Source organism: Cupressus sempervirens, chromosome 3 (assembly GCF_028749045.1).
Source record: "Cupressus sempervirens isolate cs-2001-9-10 chromosome 3, ASM2874904v1, whole genome shotgun sequence".
NCBI classification, from domain to species: Eukaryota; Viridiplantae; Streptophyta; class Pinopsida; order Cupressales; family Cupressaceae; genus Cupressus; species Cupressus sempervirens.
This window is the reverse complement of record NC_143120.1, coordinates 135,462,881-135,487,929: the sequence shown is the minus strand read 5'-3', so window position 1 is coordinate 135,487,929 and position 25,049 is coordinate 135,462,881. Positions and strand designations below refer to the sequence as shown.

At 36.3% G+C, this 25,049-nt stretch overlaps 1 protein-coding gene across 2 annotated transcripts in view; it reads right to left on the bottom strand.

Annotated features, from left to right (window-relative positions):
• Positions 1–4,319: 4,319 nt before the first annotated feature.
• Positions 4,320–25,049, bottom strand: part of LOC149565124 (sister chromatid cohesion protein PDS5 homolog A-like) — a 246,144-nt gene continuing 225,414 nt past the window's right edge. For both annotated transcript variants that reach the window (XM_089818670.1, XM_089818671.1), the window contains 3 exons: positions 6,002–6,087; positions 4,915–4,966; positions 4,320–4,812 (listed from right to left, as the gene is read on the bottom strand). In XM_089818670.1, coding sequence (XP_089674796.1) covers positions 4,741–4,812; positions 4,915–4,966; positions 6,002–6,087 — 210 coding nt within the window. In that variant the 3' untranslated portion in view covers positions 4,320–4,740. The remainder of the gene's footprint in view (positions 4,813–4,914; positions 4,967–6,001; positions 6,088–25,049) is intronic.

Below are 25,049 nucleotides of genomic sequence, written 5' to 3'. Positions count from 1 at the left end.
TTTCAGATTGCCACTTTTTGACACACCATGATCCTGCACATACCCTTTAATTGAATTGCAAAAAGGTTGCACATAAAAATTAAAATATAATAAAGTAATAAAGGAAATGGGGTTTCACGCGATTGCACAATCAAAGCCCTAATTTGGAGAAAAATTCTTTATTAGGAAATTAGAGTTCATTTCTCCATACCGAGATTGGGAGGAGCCAATTTTTGAGAAGAAGGTTTTAAGAAGAAGGGAAATTGCTTGCGAACTTTGTGTATTTGTGGTTTTAGAATAAGATCCAGGTAGGATCTTGTGGGTTTTTTTTGCAAAGTTTTTCGCTCTTTGAATTCTCTGTATTTTTTGTGTCTAGATGAATTTGTTTTAGAAATTTTGATTTGGTTGAAACCCTTGTAAATTTCATTGTTCATTGTTCTTTGTTTTGAGATTATCTGTATATGAATTTTGAATTAGAAACCCATATTTTGTGAAATTTTTAGATATTCATATTTTGATAAAAGTTGGTTTTGAAAGAGAAATCAAGATTGTTTTATACAGCTTCAATTTATTGTTTGTGTTTCTTCTATCAGATTTAATTTAGGAAATCTTATTAAAAAAATTATATGGTAATTATACGCCCATAGAACCATAAAATAGTAGGGGGGCCCCATATTATTATATATATAATATAATTCTAAAGGAAATTGTTTTACAAAAAAATTGTAGGGGTGGGGGGAACTAGAATTTGATTGTGTTTTATTTTTGATTAAACAAAATTAAATTAAATTAAAAAAATATTGGAGGGAGGCGGGCCACCACATCCCACCCCCCCTCCCCATTTATTTCCTGACAATGATCTTTGGTACTATTGCATAGCAGTACTGTTGCGGTAGCAATAGAGCACTGCTGTCGTAGGAGCAGATACGCTGCAGGCTGATGACCTTTAAACATGCTGATTTTTGTATAAAATTTTATTAAGTTTTTTTTATAATATTTTAATTAATTTTTTTTTTTATAATCAATGTTTCTTTTTAATATAGTTTTATTAATTATTAATTAATTTAATTAATATAGTTTATTAATTATTTAATTAGTATAGTTTGGTAATTATTATAAATTAATAGTAAATATTATTTAATAAGTTTAAATTAAATTTTTATTATATTATTATTTAATAATTATGGTTATTAATAATTATATTATTTTATTAATAAATCGATAATTATTATTTAAATTATTTTATAATATTTAATAGAGGCATTATTATTTTTAAAAGTTAGTGGTACTTGTGTGTTCTGATTTAAAAGGGAAAATGGGTTTAGTTATATGGGAAAGTTGTAAACTTAATCAAGTTAAAAATCTAAAGCGAAATGTAAACTTGAACCTTATTGTTAAATCAAACTGTATATTTTCAAAAACAAACAAAAACTATGAAACTACACTGCCAGTTGTATGATTTCTTGTCTTGGATTTGGGGTTGACTTAGAGTGTTGACCAATTTTAGGATGTCTACCAGAAGTCGAGAGTTATTGTTTTGGTGATGTCATGGTTTTGTATATGTGTACTTAATTTTGGATCAGTTATATTATGATGATTGTATTGGTGAAACTTGTGATTTTTGATCAGTGATATTTCAATGCTTTATAGTTGCTTGTTTAAGAATTGATGTGTATTTTATTATCTTATGAGATCTTCTACTTTTATTAGAGCTTAGGGTAAGTTATCTATATGTCTTGCTGGGAAGTGGCTTGCAATGAAGGCCGGAGCCCTAAAGGCTTGGGTAACCCATTGTAGGTTATTTTAATAAGTGATAACATTTCATTAAACGAGAGTAAAATGAATTAATAAGAGTCATTGTTTTTCCTCGTCCATGCCTCGAGTGCTAGTATAGACTAGGTTGAGAGTAGAGAGGATGCTTGGTTGCGACCTTGCTTTGTTAGTATGCCTTCTCTGTACGAAAGAATACTGGTGCCATATAGAGACACTAGGGGGGCAGAGTCTAGAGTTGCTGCTAGGGTAACCTTAGAGTTGGCTCATGCAATAACACTTGCCCACTTATGTAGTAGATTTCCTATGTGTCATTGTTCCCTTTGGGTTTAGATGTCATTTGTGTCTTGATACCTTTGAGATAGATTGCTTTTATGTTTTCCTTGACATAGATGTTATATTTGACTTTTGGGATTGTTATCTTGTTTGGGACTTGAGACTATCTCCTCAATGCGATAGGAGTGGAGCATCTAAGTTTCACGAGGTCAGGTGGTAGTGCTTTTTACTTTTACCATTGAGATACGACAATTCGATGTCGTTGCTAGAGTTCCTTGTTCTGTATTTCCTTTCATTACATTCTTGTATTGCATTGTAGTTGGTTTCAGAGATCTTATGAGATGATGTAATTTATTTTATGTATTATTCTTTAAGCTTTTCATACCCTATGACTTGTACAATGGATGTTTATGCATTGTGATTATTGCCAAGTGGCATTTGAGATAATTGTATATTATTTAAATGGATTCCTACTTGCAGTTATTCTTTAATGTGGATTTGTTATATATTGGGTTTAGTATTAATTAATCTTAAATGTGATTCAACTTCATGAGCTCCTTAAGTGATGTAATTTGTTTTATGGTTTGTGTTTATATACATGGTTATTGCTTCCGCTATATTATATTTGTTGTTGTTTATTATCTTAAAAAATAAAATGTTTGGCAAACTTAGTGAAAACTTTAGGTTAATTTCTTTTGGGTTCCTTGGCAGGGCGTTACATGTTCTATTTCACTCTGGCCTTGTCTCTTCATCTCTCTTCTTTTTCTTCCTTTACCAAAAGTATGACTATACTCCTGCTAAAGTTGGAGCTGAATGTACCATCTTAAAATGGAAGCACTTAAGTTTGAGACCTTTCAGCCCTCCTTAGTATGCTCTCTCTCTCTCTCTCTCTCTCTCTCTCTCTCTCTCTCTCTCTCTCTCTTTGTGCATGGTCCTCATAGGTGCTATTTTATCACCATTTTGACCATATCTTCCAATGCTTTCATCATTCCTATTTCTTTTTGCACTTTCCCTAAACCCTCAGGATCATCCCTTCTCAAGACACCCTTAGTTATAGGTTGACTAGATCGACCTTTACCAAGAGGAATTTTGATCCTGCAACTTCTATTGTCTCAAAGTGTTTAAATTGTTTTATTTTATGCCCCAATCAACTCATTGTGTTTGCAATCTCAAAAACTAATATATAAGGGATCTTGGTCATTTCATTTTAATCCATCAACACACAAGATATCAAGATCAAACATACACTCATTCATGATATATCAAGTAAATATATAAAGGCCTACATCAAGCATTCTTCTGTCAAGGTGGTAGTGAAGTTTGGACCCTAAGGAGGAGATCTTTCATTCAAGTTTTTCAAATACTCTCATTCATGAGGTTTTGACTTAGTTTCTTTTTAGTTTCGTTGTCTTGAGTCAAGACTATTACATTAACATACATGACTTAGTTTCCTTTTAGTTTCTTTGTGTTGAGTCAAGACTATTACATTAACATACATGATTACATATCAAATTTGATTGCATCTACAAAGGTAATTATATTCTTCATTGTTAGATTCAATTATACTACTTGCTAACATTTCCTTTATCATTATCGTTTCAATTTCAAGGTTGATTCCTCAATCAATGTCACATTTAATCAATTAATCCAATCAATTCACTTCAATCAAATTTCAAATCTAAGGTTAATGAACATTGCATAAAAGAGGACTTGCTTGCATACTTCCTTGGTATAATTAGGGTTTAGCATTCTTTCATCTTATTTTAGTTTTGTTAATCTAACTTAAGTCATATTGAGAGTTATGTTCGGAAATCCCTCTTTCACTTATATTAAATGATTAAGAATGAAAACATATAACTAATGAATTCATCTCATCTAATTTACATTAATAAAATCATTATTGAACTATTTTCCCAATAAATAATATGTACTTTTATTTACAAATTAATATAAAACACTATTTATAAAAAAGCCATCAATACTTTGTATTATAGACAATCTAATAATCATTTGCTTTTCCTTGTCAAACATTCATGGTTTCAACCAGTAATAATTGATCTCTGATGTCAAACAATGGTTCAAAGCTATGCATATCATATATGATTGAAATGTTGTCACAGCTTAAACATCTTGCACAAGTGTGAATTCAATTTCATTCTCATGCCTTATAATTACAGACTTAATCGTAGTAAATCCATCCATAACAAGTAGATACTCATGCCAACCTTGAGCTCTCTCATAGTATTCATAAAGGGAGACTTATCAAACATTCATTTGTATCGACCATCGAAAGCAATCAGAATAATAGTTTTTTATCATAAAATGTAGGTTCTATGTGACATCATCTAGTGCTATATAAGTTAAGGTAAAATGAGTTGTTTTGTGGGTTAGAAAATGGTGAATCTTAAATCTAGGCCTCTAGCATGTAAATGCAGGGCCATTTGCTAAAATGGTGGTTACTTTGTCACCAACTTAAAGGTTTTCAAGTATAAACAAAGAATCCAAAGAATCTACTTCGCTTTGTCATCAATGTAAAGGCTGTCAAGTATAAATAAAGAATATTCTTTCATCAACAGGTAAAATAGCCTGATGAGTAACTGTGAGATATATTCCTTGCAATATCGTTATGTTGTAAATATCTACAGAATATGTGACAATTATCATTGAAAAATATTATAGCATGTTTTACAAAATTTCGTGGGGATGGAACTACCATCAAGATTCAATACGTTCCCATTGCTCCTTTCGAAGGTTCAGTTTTTCAATGTCCCCGTCATCGTAGATTATCTGCAACAACATGAAATTTCAGATTTTGCGACTGTAAACAATGCAAGAGAAGGTAACTTGTAAAAGAAGCTTTCAGTCTCAAAAGAAATTCGTAAGGTTTACTCTGTGCTTCTTTTGTTTGTTATCATATGAGTCCACAACTCCAGCATAAAACCTGCACAATAAGTTGAGACAATTGTTAATGTTATGATTGAATATGATCTCTTAGCCACATTATAAGCCATTATATAGCTCCAAGCAAATCTAATATAACAAAGAGAAAAATGTATTGCACACAAAATGCCAGAGCAGCATAATGCAGATGATCTATGCATTATGCTCTTCATTTTGGAGATGCATGCGTTTTCTTCTAGAGCACCCAAGAATCTAAATATCCGAAGCAAGACGATTGTAAAACAAAATAAGATCTGAAACATGAAATTTTGAGAAGAGAATAGAGTTCAGCTTTAAAAACTTGGCATAATACTGGACTACAACACTTATCATTGCTATACATGAAATTGGCATGTTACTTCAGCTGATGCATGAATTCACAGAAGTTTCACGTTGTTACTCATTAGTGTCAACTACCTTTCTTACTGGCCATCTTATGTTGGGAATTTGATAAATTCATTGTTTCCATTTTCATTTTTTCCCTCTTGTTCAGATATACTGTTTTTTCCCTTAAAGCTCTGCGATTGGATTCATGCCAGATTTTTTATTTTCTCAATCATTTTTAGCTGCGCAGGGGACCTATTTTCAACTGCATTTATTCATTGGAGAAAAAATCATCTTGAAGAAAACTATCAATTCATGTACCAAGACCCTTTTAGAAATAGAAAATATAACTAAGAACAATTAAGAAAGAATCAATGAAGCATTCTGAAAACTAAATACCACATATTCAATAGAAGTAGCTTTTAATTCTAATTTTAAGCATGATAAGCTCTTTTTTTTTGTGGGCAGTGTAAACATATCTTATTCAAATCCAAGTAGCAATACACAGATTGAAAACAAATTATCCAATTTATAAGAACATGTAGTCATGCTAATAATTCATTTTCAATACTATATAAGAGATACTAATAATGAGTTTGAATTCTTATCTTTATATATAAGACAAATGCTTCTCACAAATATACCATGTGAAAATCGTGCACAAGATTCTTTAAAAAATGTTTCTAGAGCAATATTATAAATATTCACTTACTTTTCATCATGCGGCCACCAAACTTTAATTCTTTGTCCAAGCAAATCCTCCTCTTCATCTTTCTCCTCTAATTTACTGCTAGTACTCTGCAAAAATGAACGAGCTAAAATATAAGCAAGAACACTAAAATCAATATTACAGAAAAATATTAGAGAAAATTCTATAATTTATGTTATGTTCATGTGTGTTGCACTGTTCAGCACACAAATTTTCATTTAACGTAGATGCATGGATATGGGGTGCAATAGGGGTCAAAAGTGGCCATTTTGTATTATCTTAAATCAATAGATGTTGAACTTCAATAAATTCTTTGACATAATTGAATGTATAATTTGACATACCTGTCCTCTAAATTTGATGATATGATAATTGAAATATTATTCGTACTTAAAAGCTAGTTGTAAAATAACTAGTTTTCTAAAGAGCTCTCCAGAGGGTTACTTTTGAAAGCACAAAGTGGTCATCTTCTTAACCCAAAATATAACATATTACCATGTGACCTCCGACATTTTATTATTATTTTCCAACTTGGTTTAAGAGAAGGTTAGCTAAAGCTATCTATAAATACAAGCATTCATTTTTATTTTTTTTATTACATATTTTTATTTTCTTACAACTTTTTCATGATGGACATATCTTAAATAATAAAAAGACTAATTATTCTCTTTAATATGCAGCCCACTTGTGCCTTTTTTTGTGTCTATATTTTTTGGTTTGTAATTTTTTATAAAAGAGACAAGAGTAATAAGTATTTTTTTTTTTTTTGATTGGTAATATTGGTTTGTGTTAATATTGATAAAGAGAGTACATTATATCAGTATGGCATCAAGCCTTACATATAAAGCTACCCTCCCCCCTACATAAACCATTAGGTAAATATAAGACAAAAAAGAGTATTAACACTTTGAAAGTACATACACTCACCCATACATTAACTAAACTTTAACCCAAAAAGTAGTGCCACCACCTCCATCGTCAGCCACACCTTGAAACGGTTGGCCGCTTCCTCGCAAGTAAATGTTGGGGTAGCACGATCATCCTCTACCGATAGTCTCTGCCCCAACCTACGACTCATGCCCTTGCCTTTTCCCTCCTCTAGTAGTAAAGAAGCATCAACCCCAATCCCCTTTGTAGTTGACACCCCTTCATTCAGCTAAGATTTCTTCACAATATGATGACGGAGTTTTTGTCCAGGGGCCAAAGTGCTTTTCCTCACCATCGCCTTCATAAAACCACACCCCTTCTCCTTTGGCTCCCAAATGTTCTTAGCCATGTAATCCAGGATCAATTTCCATCCCCCAACAACTTTTGGGATATGCACTCCTTGTGGGGTTTGAAGACGGCCAAACGGGCAATGGTTGGATAGAGGAATCGCCTCCGCCAATCAATCCCCAGGGTTTGGTGCACATTTCAATTCCCACCCCCAAAACTGCTTGTTCAATGATTTCATCCAGTCCCAGAAGCCATTTCCTGTCAACACTTGCAACTACCACCCTTTGAACTTCATCTTTTAATCCCCCCACCAATAAGAGCAAGTGCCACGAACAAAGAGGCCACCTCCTCTAGAAATCGTCCAAATACTCTAGCCCAAAAAGCAGCTGAACACCCTTCATAAAGCTTGGGTCCTTAATAACGAAAATGTGTTTCAGTTGCCGTAGAGAAAATCCGACCTTCATAAGTCTAAATTTACAAATCCAAACCAAGAGCAAAATTCGCCTCCATTTTTGTCTCTGTAAAAACAATGACCTTTCCTTAACTTCCGCTTGAATTTAACACCCTCAGAACTCTCTAGAAAACAACCAAAACCAACCAGACACTTCTTTGACACACGCGAGGGACGCTTTGGTATCATGATCAATTCTGCTTACCTTGGGGTGGTTAATGTCCTTGTGAGTCTAAATCATATTGTTTCAGACATCAAATTGCGGTACCATGAGTGGGATATTTACACTAATGTTCATCTAGTTCCTTTCTTTATTTACTCTCAAAGGTGGTGGAAGTCCTCACAAATTACATATTGGGGACTCAATGTTGAATTGGCACTTAAGTTGGCTAGCCGATCCGCCACTTTATTCGCTTTCTTGTAAAAGTGAGAAACTTTAAAGTCCTCAAAGTCTAGCAACAACTCCTTGATTTGTCGTATACTTTGATCCAAATGCCATGCTTCCATCTTTCCTTTCTTGATGCCATTGATGATAATTTTTGAATCACCTTCCAAATGTATACGTTGACCTCCAATTTTTACTCCTGATCCCAAAGCTTCCTTGGCAACTGAACATTCTGCAATATTATTTGTTTCATTTGACAATCTTTTGGTTGTAAATGCAATTATATGCCTTTATGATCTCTTGCAACATAGCCACACCCTGATACCCCTGGGTTGCCCCTTGCAGCCCCATCAAAATTAATTTTGATCCATCCCTCCTTTGGAGGTATCCATAACTCCTCCCTTTTCGAGATTGGATTAACCCCAATACACCCGTGAACGGGCCAGTACTTAATAAGTGGGAAGCCAGATTGTAAGTGAGCATCATGTCTAGTGAAAACTGAATCTTGGGCATTGTGTGCTGACGATGTAGAGGATATTATCTCTGCAATCGCCCTTTCAAGCCTCTATCCAAACCTTGGCCATGTTTCTTCCTTCTCTTGGAAGATCCTCCTATTCCTCTCTTTCCACAATTCCCATAAGGTTATGGATGGAACGACTCTCCAAGCTGAGCTGAACACTTGTTTGTTCTTCTTTGCTGGCCATGCTTCCAGCCATCCTTGTAAGGTGGATGATATTGGACTTGCCCACCCTAGTTTGGATTTTACCATATCCCAAGCCTTTTGCACAAAGCTGCAATGGAGAAGAAGATGGTCTACAGTAGAGTAATGAGTATTTGTATGATAAAAAAATTACTTGCAAAAATTAAATAATTCAAAAATTGACAACATTTATGAAACCCACAAGGTTGAAACAATTCATTACATGTTAGAATTATAGATACTATATATTTGAAAATATAGACAACCTAGCTCAGGAAATGACATTACAAATGTATTTAGTCTGATCTAGCACTGGTATCTAAAAACCAGCAATGTAGAAATGGGATAACACACTCCAGACACCCCTTCAAAGACAGTTTGATGAATAGGAATGAGTGTATCAAATCCAAACACCTCCCGAGACACTACAAAACCTTGCCAAAACCCTAGTGTCTCATTTTTCCAGTTCCCACATCCTTGAACATTTACAACTTACTCAAAAGGCCCCTCAAACAACAATAAATTGAATGCTTATTCTCAATCTGTCTCAGCAAACAATTACTGGCAATGAGCAGCTCTAATAACTGAAAAATAATAAATCTAACACTATTAAGCCCCAATGTGATTCTTGAATTGATGCCTCCAAAATCCTCTAGATTGGGTCTGTCACCAACATGGACGATGTCCTCTACAAAGGATTTCATCCTCACAAAGAGAAATGTTGAACAAGTTCAGCCAACAAGCAGGAGGAATTTGTAATTGGAATTACAAACTCCAACTATAAGTAAGAAATAGCTCTTGTATATTATATACACACTTGCACCTCATTTTGATACCAAATGCTTGCATTTTATTCACCTACGGTGCTCCTGAAAAACCCCGAAATTCATCATTTTTCCCATTTAAAAAATTGATTCCTTCCGTCAAGGTTTGACTATCCAACATGCATAGTTCCAAATTTGCAATGTTCTAGCTTGGAATTAAGATCTACGACTTCTTCAGTTTGCTTGGATGATCTACCCAATCAACAAATCATAACATTGGTCTTATTCTACAAACAGATCCTAAGACTAAAGAGTGACACGAAGTAGAGACAACCACATGTAGAGCCTACAAGGAGGTGAAAAAGTGTGAACATGATTGAGAGCATAGAATGCTTTCAAGACTAATTCCAAGCAAGTGGTAGCAAACAAATAGGAGGGATCGTAAACATTTTTTCAGCCATGGGTGAGAACAAAAATCATTGATTTGTTGATGCCACCAAATACAAAGGTCAAATTGTCTATCTTCTACAAATTATTACATCCCAGTATAGATTTGGAGAATTCTGGAACTTGACAACCTAGTGAGAGGAAGACCCCTTTGATAGAGGATGATAGGAACCATGTCCTATTAGACACTTAGTTTATTTTCATCATGCATTTTATTGAAACATTACACGTAATTGGGAAACGTATTGTAATTGCAAGTGATCATTACACATGTAAAGTCATTGCACATATAATCAAATTGCAGGTCAAGTACATAGGGACTTCTCCTTTGAATAAGTCAAATTTAGTTAGGGAATAGGTCAAAGTTTGTTGGCTTTCTCCCACCTTTTTCTCTCAGCCCATTCCCTATAAATAAAGGAGGGTGCTCCTTGCGATTTTCATCCTTTGTTAATGCTAGAAAACTCTACCAGCTTCTATATGCACTCTAAGGCTTTGAGCTTAGATGCAGATTAAATTGCTTCCAATGAAAGAGACAAGTTATTTAGAGACTTTGTGCCAATCCAAACTGTGATGTGATGAAATTTTTTCAACTTGATTGTGAGTTTTGGTGCTTTGTTCAACTTGCATTTGACCTCAATCTTGCAAACGTTGACTTCATATTGTGTTTGGAGTTATAGTTTGTTTCCAAATTTGGTCTTTTGAGTTACTTGTCAAATTTGAAGCTATTGTAGAACATAGAAGCACAGAGGTAGCTTGCAGACTTTGTGCTGATTTTACTTTCTCAGTTTGTGAATACAAGGTGAAATACGTGCTGGAGAGTTTGAGTTGCACGTCTCATTCTTGTTCTCAAAATCTTATGAGTCATGGAAAGACTTCACACTTTCATGAGTTTCTTGGTAGATATAAAATGTTGATATGTTGAAGATTATTCTTCAATCTAATCTTAAATTGTTTATTGGAAGTATTGCTCCAACATATACTTTGTAAGTAACTATGTTAAAATTTAGCCCAGAAATAAAGATAAAATGGTTCATATTTTTCACCAAACATCCCGCTACCACTATAGTGTCTTTGATTCAAATTTCCACGATGAGGTTATCATTGTTTTATTGTCCTTAACCTCTAATGGTGATTTTGTATATTCTTCCCAAAAATGTTTTCCATTCAATTTTGGTGATCACTCCCAATATAAGATAAATCTAAGGAATGTCTGTGTAAAGTTTTTTGAACAAACCACTGTCTTACTAATAGATTACGTGGCAATATTTTTCCCCGCTAGATGGTTATATGATACAATCTCCTTTCCTTGTATCCATGTTTCCATTTCTGCCAGGTGGCTGCCAGCTGAGTTGGCAAATTTTATTCACTGTTTGATGGCTCTTTCCCCACTACATTGCTCGTTGGTCTATCATGATCATCCCCGCTTCTTTCCTTCTTGTCTTCATCTATCTATTTGACTCTATGTGTTGGCAGTATATCTTTTCATAGATGCTTAATCGGATCTAATTTTTTTTTATTCCTAGTCTTATATCTCATGATAGGTGATAATGGAAGAGACACACCACTCTCTTAATTCTAATGTCACTCACAATTATCCTACTTATAATAATGTTTATGACTCATAATCAATGGTCTTATGACTTTCTTCTGATGTTCACTGCATTCATCTTAAGGGACTTGTTTAGCATCATTTTTATGCAATGACAACAACATAAATCTGATGCAGATTTCTCTCTTGAAAGATTGACCTGAGTCAATCCCAAGGATCCTTTAGGCTATTACTCAATCACCTCGGTAGTGCAATAAGAGATAAATGTGAATGTCCATGAGGAGGCCTTTGCTGGTTCATGAAATTAAAATTATGAAACCTGTAAAACAGCAAGAAGATGGCAAAATTCCAATATCTTTGTATTCTTTTGTTTATGAATGAATGCATATTTTAATTAATGCGACTACAATGATTTTTCTAATTAGCTACACTGAAAATAAATGCAAAGAGAGTAGGATAACAAGATAGCAACACAAATTTGCAGAACCAAAATGTAAAAGGACAAGCCACCACCGCAACACTTTGCAAATTAAATCTTTGAGAGAATGAAGGGAAATCCACATAGCCCGGAGCAACACAACCCTGACTTCGCAGATGCAATCGTCCAAGAAACTTTTCTCAAAGGCTTTAATGATTTTTTGTATTTCATCGATTTGTACAACCATTCAGATGTATGCGCACACGAGACAAATTACTATGAATGCACTAGCATAAATTGCCTCTCCAATTAATCACAACAGAGGAATTCACAACAATTATGACAAACCGCAGAAATCTAAGATCAACAAGCATCATTCACAATAAACAACTAATTCTATTGTCATGAAAAATTAAGTAGCATCAATTCATGAAGACACAATATTCAAGAAGGAATCACCACATCGTGAATAGAAGTATCAATTGTATTACTTTATTGCAAGCAAAGCCGTCCATTGTTGCATTGTACAATCATGCTTATATAGAGAAGCTGCCTTGAATTTATGATTTTTTGGAGGTAGGGTTTATCCTATGCAGAAAATATGAAAAACTATGCAATTACATCTAATTTTATGCAAGACTGATTCCTAACTTGTTGCTAATTGAATTGCACTTCTTTTTATACATTTATTTCATGCATAAGACCTCTACATGGGCAAAAAACTAGAGATAAGATAACATAAGATTTATTAATGTCCGACAAGAGATGACAAGGGCATAAGGGACTGAAGACATACAACAAGGCCACAATAGGTAGCAGAAGCACCAAACAATGATAGGTAGCAGAAGCACCAAACAATGTCCACGGAGAGAGCTATCAAGAAAGTAGAGAACAAAACCAGAGAAGGCAACCACTAAATACTCCTCAAAGGTGAGAAGTAATCCAACACTGAAACATAATGTCTAGGGAAAATCTACATCCTGGAACGAGTTGAGGAACCACTGGAGAGGAGGTGGCGCTGTTGAGTAAGACCCTTGTGAGGTCTCACAGATTTGGCATGATCAGATGAAAGATCAAGAGGCTATTTCACACCACAAGCAAGAGACCTAGGAGTGAAGGAGGTGATGAGCTGATCTGAAGGCTTTTAAGTCAGGAATACAAGCTGAATAGTGCGATCAGGATGCCACATGGCTTCTTGCAAATAAAGGGCAAGACATTGCTGATTAGTGCATTTGAAAAAGGAGCGGGATCTGCACTCTTTGAACATGTAGTATAACCTTCCTTTAATCTCATAGTAAATAGGGCATCGAAACACAAAATGGGTTTCAAACTTAGTCTCCCCCAATGGGCAAAGGTGACAAATCCTATCCTCATGATCAAGGTGGTGATCATTCTACAAACGTAGCCGGTGAGAGCCCACTCTAAAGGATCTTAGAGAAATGCAGAGGGCGTGGGTCTAATGATAGATAAGTTACCACAGGCGCATAATAACCCTATCTTAGATATCCATGTAGTACTCGACATAGAAGGCCATCCTTAGGTGGAGTTGACCTAGAGGATTCCTCTAGGTTTTGATAATGTACTACTTGTTAATGTCAAGTCTAACATGCTCATTCAGCTCTTGTCAAGACGGGAGGAGGTGAGAAGGGGCATCTAGAGAGAACTAAAAAGGGGGAAGTGATAAGGACATCTTCACTCTGAGTCCCTAATTACTTGTACTCCTGCTTAGGCCTTCTTTCAAGCCTTACTAGGGTTCACTATTCAAGCCCCAACCTTGAGAAGAATCCTATACACTACCTTGAACTCACAAAGGTAAGTTCACTCCAAACCTTACCATGTTCATGACCAACTTCAAGATGCATGGATGGGCATCGGGACTAATTGGATCAACCACTCTCGGCACAAAATACTCAATCTTGCAACATCTTTTCTACCGATCTCAATAATCCCTATATTTTACGATTAGTAGCCTTTTAGGCCTAATTAGGCCTTCAAGTTAGGTTTTTGCCTAATTACTCAAAAACTTGCCAAAGAAGTTCAAATACAAATTCTTGATTAGAATACCCTTTTGGAAGAACTTTATGATTTTTAGGGTTTGGATCCCCAAAGTCATCTATACACCGCTATTCCCAAATTGAGCTATTCTCTTAAGGGTTTGAACTAGTTCTCCTATCATGGCTTAGATCTGGGCGAAGTGATTCCACGAATCCTTGTCAACGCTTTTATAGTCTCCTACACACTCAAATAATACTCTAAGACTCTTTGATCACATTTCCCAATCCATCCATTCACTCATCTTTCCACTGTTACTGTGATTGCTCCTAATTGGGTACCTACTGTCTCATATAGGACAAGCCCCAAAAATAGAAAATTGCTTCATCTCACCTCCAAATTTGATAATTGCACTGTACAATGAGTGCACTTTCATGTCCCAAAGAGCTGTGATAGTTCCATGGTGGGATTTTAAGAAAGTGCCATTATTCAACCTCAAACCCTGAATGGGCCAATGAATTAGCAACAAAGGGACGATATTAATTTAACTGAACAAAACTGCTTATCTATTCCTACTAACACACATAGAGCAAGAATACAATGTAAACTAACTATGCATAGTGAAAAAGACGTTCATTCAATCCATTAAGTGGTAGATGATCGAGTTGCAAACAAAACTGTGGTAAAATTGCACAAAATTCGCCTTTGTTTGCTATTGAAGTTTTCTCAATACATCAACCAACCCATTTCCAAGGTTGTGAATAGCTTTATATCACCTCACATGACATGCCCAAACTGTTGGGACCAACCCATAACCGATTCTTGATGTTTCCAAATTCTTACTCAAATGTTGTCACGATAACATTGCAAAGTTTCAATGTTGTTAATGACAACTTCACAACTTTTTCCATTTTGACTGTTCTCAATTCACTAACACTCCTAATTGATATAGAATGGCTATTTAGTCATCTTTAAACCTTCCTAACATCATTCCAAGAAAATTGGGGTTAGTTTGCATGTCATGCACAATTTTGGCCAACTTGGCAATACTATGTAACTTGTGCCCAAACACACCTCTTACCTAATCAACTACTCTAAGACACACCTTAGAACTATGTAACTTGTGCCCAAACACACCTCTTACCTTATCAACTACTCTAAGACACACCTTAGACCCCCCTTGGAGTCATTATTTCTTCCACGACATGGCTAGGGTCATATACAAGCCAAAAATTGAATGGACTAGCCTATTCCCTAGGTGCTCCTACACCAGGAAGGGGATCCATCAAAATCCTAATCAAACTAAGAAGAGTAGTAGCCTGAGTGAACCAGCAACGAGCTCTGCTTGTAGAATCAGATGCTATGATTGCCTTATAGGAGTAGTAAGAAAGATAGGAATGCTTGTGATGTTCCTTAGTGGAATCCGTGAAGCACCAAAGCTAATGAAGAAATTGGATAGAATCGAAGATAGTCTCTAGTCTTAAAGGATGAACCCCAAACTCAACTAAGATGATACTGTGGGAAGTGGAACAATGACACCTCATGATGTGTGAAAGAAGGGTCTAAACTCTCTCAACCATAGCCCAATCAGACTCTAGGAGAGCTCCCAAATAATCGACTTGTAGAGAATGAATGACCTAACCAAGGAGTCCAGAAGGGGCAACTTGGTCATGGTGTCACGGAAGTGGTGTTTGAAGCATTGTCTCTCAAGCACAACCAAGGAACCAAGCTCCTTATTAACCTAGGGCTGCATGGAAGGTCCCATGCTGAAATGGGGGCCAAAGAACTTAATCCCAAGGTATGCATATGAGGAAGTGATCTCAACCTCGTCACCCTGCAACTAAGAGTAAAGGTGTGAGGTATTCAAGCAGTTGAAGACCATAACCAGGGTCTTCCCCAGATTAACAAGTTGGCAAAAGTCATAGAAAGAGGCCAAACCATCCAACCAAAAGAATCATTTCATTGGCAAACAGTAAGATAGAGATCAAGACCTAGTGTAAAAAGAAACCATCACCAAGTAGTGAGACATCCTGGAGGAAAGCCTCAAGCTCATCAATGTAGATGTTGAACAAAGTAGGAGAGAGAAAACAATCCTTCTTGACACAGATAATACTCTAATTAGGGTTAGAGAAACCATGTCGGGTCCTAAGTCTACCCACAACCTCCTCAAATAGTCTCATAATAGTTGTCAGTAAATGCTTAGAAATCCTGATGTCTCTAAGTCTCTGAGAGAGAGCCGTTCGTGGAATAGAATCAAAAGCTTTGCAAAAGTCTACAAAGAAGTAATAGACTTTTGCTAGCAATATCGAGCCTCCTCAATGATAGTCTACAGAGTCAAGATATGGTCCATGGTTTGAAAGTCTATCCGAGAATTGACTTGTCCTCTAGCCTGACAATGATGTCGATCAAGCTTCCTCGGTAGGATAGTGTTCAACAGGTTGGCATATAGTTTGGTAAAAGTATGCTTGATCATGATAGTCATGTAGTTACCGGGGTTTGAAACAATGCCAGTCTTCTGAATCAGATAGATAATGTGACATGACCAAGAGTCGGGAAAGCCAATGCACACCACTCTATTGAAGAGCATTGTGAGAGTGGAACCCAAAATTGAAATATTAAGCTTGAAGAGCTCAGCTTAGAACCCTTTCTCATTGGCAACCCTACTACAACTCATGCATCTAAATGCCTCTCTCAAGTTGGAGAAAGTAAAAAGATGGAAACATGGTAGGGGGTAAGATGGATAGGGGATTAGCTGGGGATCTTATAGAGAGTGGAGGTGTGGGAGACAAGGGAATAGTAATCCAAAGTGGAGGGAGGGGAAGGATGGCGACGAAATAGGGTGCGTCAAAAGAGCTTCAGATGCTGTAAGAGAGAGGCAAGGAGGGATCTACACTAAAAGGTGATGAACACTCGCTTCTTGCAGCAAAGAAAACTACAATGGGCGAGTCTCAATTGGGTGAAAGAGGGGGAGATTGTGGTGAAGATAGAGCGGACCAAGTGCTGAAAGGGCTTGCAGTTCTTGTTGAACCACTGGTTCATTGAGCAAGAACTGTACTCGGGGATGCAAGAAAGAGGAGAGGAGCGGTGGGGGATGGAAAGAAGGGCAAACTCCTATAAAGTGATGGCAAGCAAGACAAATATGGAGACAGCATCTTTAGTATTAGTGAAGGAATCCAGGGGGAGAAACCACTAAATGTGGTGGACGAAGAGGTCATAGTCACTCTCAATGAAGCAGAAGGAATTATGGGTGGGGGAGTCATTGATGGAGAGAGGGCGAGGAGCATGGTGGAGGGAGATCGTGGCAGGGGGGGAGAACCTAAGGGTGAGGCTAAGGAGAGTGTGGTCGGCCAAGGGCGGACGAGAAGAGGTGAAGCAGTTGATGGAGGGGATGAGAGAGGCACAAGAAAGAGCATAGTCAATAACACTTACACCATTATAGTGAGGACAATAGGTGAAAAGATTAGATCCAAGAAAGCAAGGAAGCTCGTTCAGGATCACCAAGTCAGAAGATTCAAAAAGTTGCAAAAGATGGTGACTGTATTTGGTGAGGGGTCCCCCATTGTCCTTAGAAGAGCATTGTAAACCCAAGAAGCTAGGTCTGATTTGGTCATGCAAATTGAGTCAGAACCACAATCATGAAGAGGATTCTGTAGGTCTTTGGTCCTAGCATTTTAGTCACCCAAAGTCAAGAAATTGGAGACATACTCTTGGTGGTCAACGAATGGGTCCCCACTATCTTGTTGTCCTGCATTTTGTCATCACAAAATGGAGGTAATAGTACAAAAATTTTCCAATTGAGTTTTGCATTTCTTTGAGATAACTCATTAATTGATTGGAAAAATTGATAAAATGATTGTCACCAATCCATGTAATAAAACATTTTATTGAAGGTTCTCATCAAGTCTTTTTCGTTTTTTAGTTGGTTAGCCTATACTTGATTCCTGAGACCTTCAAGTCCCTTTGCATTTTCAAGTGTTTGCTTGGATTGTTTTTATATTTTTATTTCCTTCAATCCCTTGCTTTTGATCATTCCTTTGGTTTGAGGTATCTCAAGGCTTAATTCAAGTTGTTAGTCGAAAGATATTGTGGTTTAAGTGTCCAAAAAGAGGGGTTTGCAACTTCAATTGCATATTTAAAATATTGACCTTATATTTTAATGTTGAGTTGGACTTTTTGAAAAATATGACTTAAAATAACTTTACATTATGTTTTAAAGTTACTTTTTGACTTTTAATTTACAACTAAAGTGATTTTTGTCATTATAGTGCACTTTATAGTCTATTTTGATGTTGAGATTTACTTCAATGATTTAATTTAAAACATTTAAGTAAAATTTCACCTTTTAAGCATATTTACACATAATATGTAAAATATGTAAGTCTAAATATGTAATGGACCCTTTAAAGTGAGATTCACTTAAGTGAATTTAATAGACATTTGCTAAATAGAAAGTTTTAAGTGATGCAAGCCAATTACATGTTATTTTTGAATATAATACATGCAATTGCTCTTCCAAACCATGTTTTTGGCTTGCAAACCACTAGTTTCTCATCAAAACAACTACTTGGGTGGTTTCACTTGCATTTTAAAACATGTAAATGGGTCTCCAAACCACAATTTTGGTATTTGCAAGCAAAATACAAATATGTAATGGCATCCTAGAACCACGATTTGCCAAAGGATTACATGGTTGTGTAATGCAAGTCATTCAAAACATGTAATGACTTGTTCAAACCCCAATTTTGCTCTAGGCATCCAAATGCATACATTTTCATTACATGCAATACCTTCTTCAATCCACAATTTGCCAAAGGGATGAAGTTTTGAGAAAAATACGTGCATATGCATTACATGTAAATACACTTGCAAATCACATTATGCCTTTAAAAGGTTATGCAAAACATGCATTCGAGTTTTCAAACCTTGATTTGAGTTTAAAATGACAAAGGATGCATATTCATGTCTTCTCCAACACATGTATTGGTCTTCTCAAACCATGATTTACAATTCTAAGGCAAAAAACGCCCATGTAAAGGCTCTCCCAAACCACGTTTTGAGGTAAAGAGTTTTCATGCACATGTAGTGCATTCCTCGAACCTCGATCTAGGCTTTTGAAGGAAAACATTGCATGCATTTGGCCCTCCAAAGCCCGATTTTAGCTTTTCATTGCATATTTTTTAATATGAAAAATGTTTGGCAAACCCCAATTTTGGCTAAGACTTGGAATGCGTGCACTTGTAATGTATACTTTATGCATGTGTTTGGCGTTATAAACCATCATTTGATCATCCCATACAAAAATGTTGCATGTAATAGGGCATCTAAACCACATTTTGCCAAAGTGTTTGAAGCGAAAGACATTTGTAAGTCTTCGCATCATTTCGTGCACATGTAATGCAGGTTGTTAACCTTGATTTACCTTGAGAAGACATTTTCAAACATGCAAGTCACTCCAAGAAGTGCAATCTGCACTTAGGAAGGCATTTACAACATCATTTGATCATCTTGCACATGCATTTGCATCTACAAACCACGATTTGGAGCTAAGGTTTGAATCTTTCAAAGGCATTTGATCCTTACATGCAAATACACTTGTGAAACCCAATTTTGGAGAGAACAAGTCCATTCCAACTTCTTCTTCCAATTTTTTCTCTTCACTCTCAAAGTAAGTGTAAGCTTCCAATTTTGCTTGCATTTCTTGATCAAGTTGCCTATTTGTTGCATTCTTTTGCTCTTTATTATCCATTTGTTTGAATACAGCGCTAGATTTTTGTTTCATGTTACATAATAAATTTGAAACTCTCATTTCTTGTAAATGCAAAAGGTTATTCATCTAAAAAAAGAAATTGCATGCAAAAGTGAAGTTTTGAAATTAATCAAACTTGAGTCAGAGCAAGACGTATGTTCTTTTTTGTTTGGAGCTTTTGTATATACTTTGTTGCTTGTTTTTGGTTTGTTTATGGAGAAAAATTGGAGATCTTCCCTCAAAGATTGCAAGTACCTTTCCATGCTTTTATCTTCCATGTTTAATCCATCATCCAAATTCATCGAAAATCCATAATCCTTACTCCTCTAAAACCCAATTACAGATTTACACCAAGTAAAAATGAGTTTTTTACCCACATGCAACTCACTATCTAAACCCTGATTTTGTCCATTTTCACCCAAAATACAAGTTGTTCCATTCATTTTCAGCCTTCTAAAGTGTTCAATAAGTATTTAAATCATACTTTGAACACTTATCCTTCATAGATTTGTCATTCAGACTCAAACCCCAAAGCTTTCATGGATCTAATCTTGTCCAATGATGTATTCACTCTATGGAACTTTCATGTTGCAACTTGAGATGTCCGAGAAATCCACACCTTCCGAAAGCAAAGGAAAAATGAAATACCAATATGACAGGGAGCTAGCATATGCAACTTTGTCTTCTTTTGATGAAATAATGGATATGGAGATTGGTCATGTGGACAAAGCCATTTTCTTACAGAGGATCGAGATGTCTTCCAACCAAGACATGCTGCAGACATCTAGGGTCTCCACCTTTCCTATGGAAGCCCTCAAACCCGAGTCCCTGTTTGAATGTGCGAACCATTTTGATGTTAAAACAAGGACGGTTAATGATGCAAATGGGAAGGTTATTTTGAGCTTGCACCTGGATAAAATTGAGAATCTTCAAGGTTCCTAAAAACTCCAGAGTATGTGGATCTGACAGAAGAAAAATCCTTGCAGCGGTGGAATGAGAACAAAACTAATTATCTTAGGCATGCTAATGCCAAGTGGTAGATCAATAAAAGATCAAATTTCTTGAGAAGGCCTAAGATAATACACATATTTGATTTCTCCTAAGAAGTCGATGACCTGATCACCCTCTGAGCAAAGTTTGTGGTCTTAAAGAATCTAATCACTTTGAGACTTGGATGTACAAATTCATATACCAGATTCTTGAAAGAAGAGAACCCATCTACTACGGTGAAATCATTAGCACACCAGTATGTGAACAATTAGCTCACATGAAGAGCTCCCTCTCATTCCATATGAATTCATTTTTGGTTTACATTGCTGCAACTATGGGAGCATTTTCAGGACTCTACCAAGGGAGACTGGGTCCTTGTTCCCATATAGAGCCATTATGTGCAGATAACTCTCACGTGGAGTAAACACCACTATAGAAGAGCACAGGACGCATTCTATGGGCATTTCAAGTGCATTTTCAATAAAGAGGTGGTGACAGAAGACAGTGTTAGATGAGGCATGGGAAAAGATGAATCAGTACGAAAGCATAGTTTTGCAATTTCCAACTTTCACTTACATGAGAGTTGGTTACTTCAAAGGAGAACCATACACATTACCAAGGTATCCTGCTAATAGGATAATCTTTATGGAATTGGCAAGACAACTTATGGTGTTGCAATCATATCAAACCAATCAATATAGGCAATATTTGGGATCTCCTCCACTAATCCTCTCCAGATCGACAAGCATTTACTGACCATAGTGTATAATGCCAAGGTGATGGAATCCAAACTTCAGCTGATCACAATGAAGAAGTTCAAATCTAGGGTGAACTTTGATTTTAGAGGCATGCATTCCAAAATGAAGAGGGCATTCACCCATGTTCATCACATGGAAGATGTATGGATAGAGTTATGTAGCGAGGTAGATGTGGCCAGAATGGACTATTGCCAGCTTACTTTGGGACAAATCATTGACCTCAACTTAGTCCGTATCCCAAAAGGGGTTGAGGATGATGACAAGATTTTGGATAAAGAATTTCACAATAGTTAATTGGAGAAGCTCCTTCCTATTCTAATCTAGTGGCAAAGAAAAGAAACAATGTCAATCTTTGTAATGATCCCATCTTTTGGCCTTCACGTTCTTTTAGTAGTTGACCAAGTGTGTGTGCGTTAGCCTTGTTCTACATGGTCCCCAGGGCTAACGAAGGGTTTAATGGGATCCTGGAGTGTTTTGGCCTAGTCATTTCCAATTTGGGCCAAAACGAAGTTGATTTACTTAGTTTCAAGCATACTTACTATTTTTAGTAAGTCGGCAGGACACAGTGCAGGTCAATTCTGGTGATTGGATTCGATACTCCTTGGTGAGAGTTTTCCGATGAGCTATCACTCGCATTATTCGGAGTCCGATTGCTAATACATTTTAATACCTGAAGTTTTGTTAAAGTAACGTTTAATTTAATTGTAAAATATTAAAGTGTTACTTTAATATTTATTTTATGGTGATGTGTACCCAAGGGAGACATAAGGGGTATTTTAATATATGTTTTATATTACACATCTTTATCCCACATTGCCCATATGAGTTGAGCGGACCCGTGGGAATAGAATAAAAGGAAGCATTTGTAGCTTCATTAGGCAGGTTGAATATGAGAAGAAATTGGTGTGTGAGTTGCAGCTTTGTTCTTGGCATTTGAGGACGTCTATCCTCTCTTGTAACATTCTAGACGTCATTCCCTTGGGGTTTGGCCTTTGGAATTCTTTCTTATTGGCTTCATTATCAGGCAGTTTAGTTGCATTTCCGGCTACAGGCAGATTTGATATTTTGCTCGTATCTTTTTCACTACTTGTCCGACGCTTATGCCGCTTGGAGGGAATGGTATTATGAAGGTAGTGGACTGATTGGAGGACAAAGTATTGTAGTAGCAAGTTCGTAAGCATGGGCTGGAGTATTATGACAATATTGCTGAAGTAATTAGTGAGTTGATAAATCTGCCATGTATTTGGTTTTATGAATTCTGAAAATAACATTTTATTAGCAGCAGTTCATTTCCACTTTGCATATTATTGTAGTTTCTTTCTTGTTTATGTTGTATGATACCAATTCCATGCACGAAACACAACAAACAAATAAACGTTTGATTTCCAGAGTTATAAGGGGTTTTAAGAAGTTGAATGCAAACTGTTTGACATAATTCCTTTCAGCAATTTGGTTTAGTTAGCTAGGACATCCAAGGGTGTCCATTACAATCTTTGATAGATGTCAAGCCATCTTGATGAACACCAATTAATGATTGAAAGGAAGGAATCTAAAACAAGCTGAAAGCTGGTATAGATTGCAGTCATTTTAGGCCAATAGGAAGGAAATCCCAAGTGGAAGTTAACAAGAAAGATGGTTCATCCACTTTAAAACCGGTTGTCATCTATGGATTACATTCTTCGCTAGCTCCTCTCAAAGTGTAGGAACTAGAAGATGAGGATGTAGCAATCATTTCTCCCTCACATCAGCCAAACAACCAAGAACTACCCATCCCAGATGAATCATTCTTGGCTTCCATAGATACCGATGTGGACTCCTTCTCTACAATATTCACACCTACCATTCCTATTTCCGAGGTGAACACTTCAACTTTGCCTATCTCCTCTGCAACTTCTATTCTCACCTTAGAACAAAGTGAAAGCTTGGATAACATCTTTGAAGCTTTTTCTTCTTTTCCAACCCTACTAGAGGGACAAGTTTCCCAACTTGATGCCTCAACTACAGGATTTGTGATGATCATGTCAGAGTCATCCCAGAGAACGCCCATGGTTCCAAATGTGCAAATAGAGGCGTGCCCTATGATGGTAGAGATACAATCAAGATCAACGTCTTCAATAGCCACCATCCCAGTTTCAACAAAAGAAAATTTCAGCTTGCCTACATGGTTAGGCAACATTACTATGAAGAGGAGAAAGATTGAGCTACCACTAGATGATCTTGCAAAGAAGAACAAAGCTAAGCTTCCAGCGTGAAAGGCAAAAGTTGTCTCAAGAATCCATGTTGATTCTGAGAAAACTAAATACACTGTGATTGTGGAGCCTCTCGTGGACAAGCCACCCGAAGAGCTTCATTGCTCTGATTACAAGTTCACCAAAATTGAGCTTGGAAAACAATCACAGTTGGGATGCTAGTAGGATGCCTAGGATGCACTCTTTACCTTGTCTGGGAGAAGACTTGGCTGAAGTTGGAGAATGCTTGCCTTCATGAGACTATTCGCCAACAATCTTCACAATCCATTGCTACCACATCGCTTTTAGTATAGGTGAATTAGAGGGCTGAAGCGGCTAAGGCCTGGTTTGACGAAATCATTACAGGAGTTCAATCCATAATTGGTACACTCAAGGTCCTTGAACGTCTTAGAGGTATTGAAGAAAGGCTTCATGACATGCTTGCTTCCTTCAATCAAGAAATAAACACCCTCATTGAAGATTTGAGCACATGGGACAAAATGTTGGAAGCTGATTTGGATAATTTGATCACATATAAGTTTATAACATCATTCCATCTATGGACATGTTTTATAAATATCAAGGACTCATGGATCACAAGGTGCAGGTAATGGAAAGATTGTTGAAGGAGGCACAAAAGGCGCTCAAAAGCTGCCAAACTAAAGAAATTGAGATCATGAGTGATCTAAAGCTGATGGAATGCAAGGTGCTCATAGAGGATGACAATTTGTTAGCAGAAGAGAACATGACTTCAGAATTCACTAACAGGGTCAACACTAACTTTGAATCAGCTGATTTTGGAGCTCATACAATGATCAAATTTGCAACATACAAGTTTTCAGTGAAACACCAGTGGGATTCCATTGCAGAGAACTACCAGATTGTTAAGATGTGTCACACCAATGCAGTCAAGGTTAATGCAATTCAATATATGCTGAAAATTCTGGATCTTCTAATGCTCCATGAGTGCATCACAAAATACAAGGGTTTTGTTGATAGTCTTTGAGATTGATTCAACATTCTCCAACATTTTCTTTAAGTTTTAAAGCATTTTCAGCTTTGTGGTATCAGAAGATAGATTGCATGTAATCCATGTGCATGCAATTTGATTACACAAACCTTTAGTCATGCAATCCAATAAATCTTCTTTCTTAGTTTGACTTAGTCAAGGTGGTTGAGTTTCTCCCACCTTTTTCTCCTTCTTTCTCTTACTCCTTTTCCTATATAAAGGATTAATCATCTTTGTTATATGCAAGAGAGCTCCACCAAACTTGTGCAAGCATAATTGTGATTGTGTAGTGCAATTTTGAAAATAAAAGTAAATATAAAGAAGTGATTGAATTCAAAGCTATGACTGGAAGCAATTGTTGTGAATCAAATTGGAAGTTGGGATTGCAATTTGATTTTA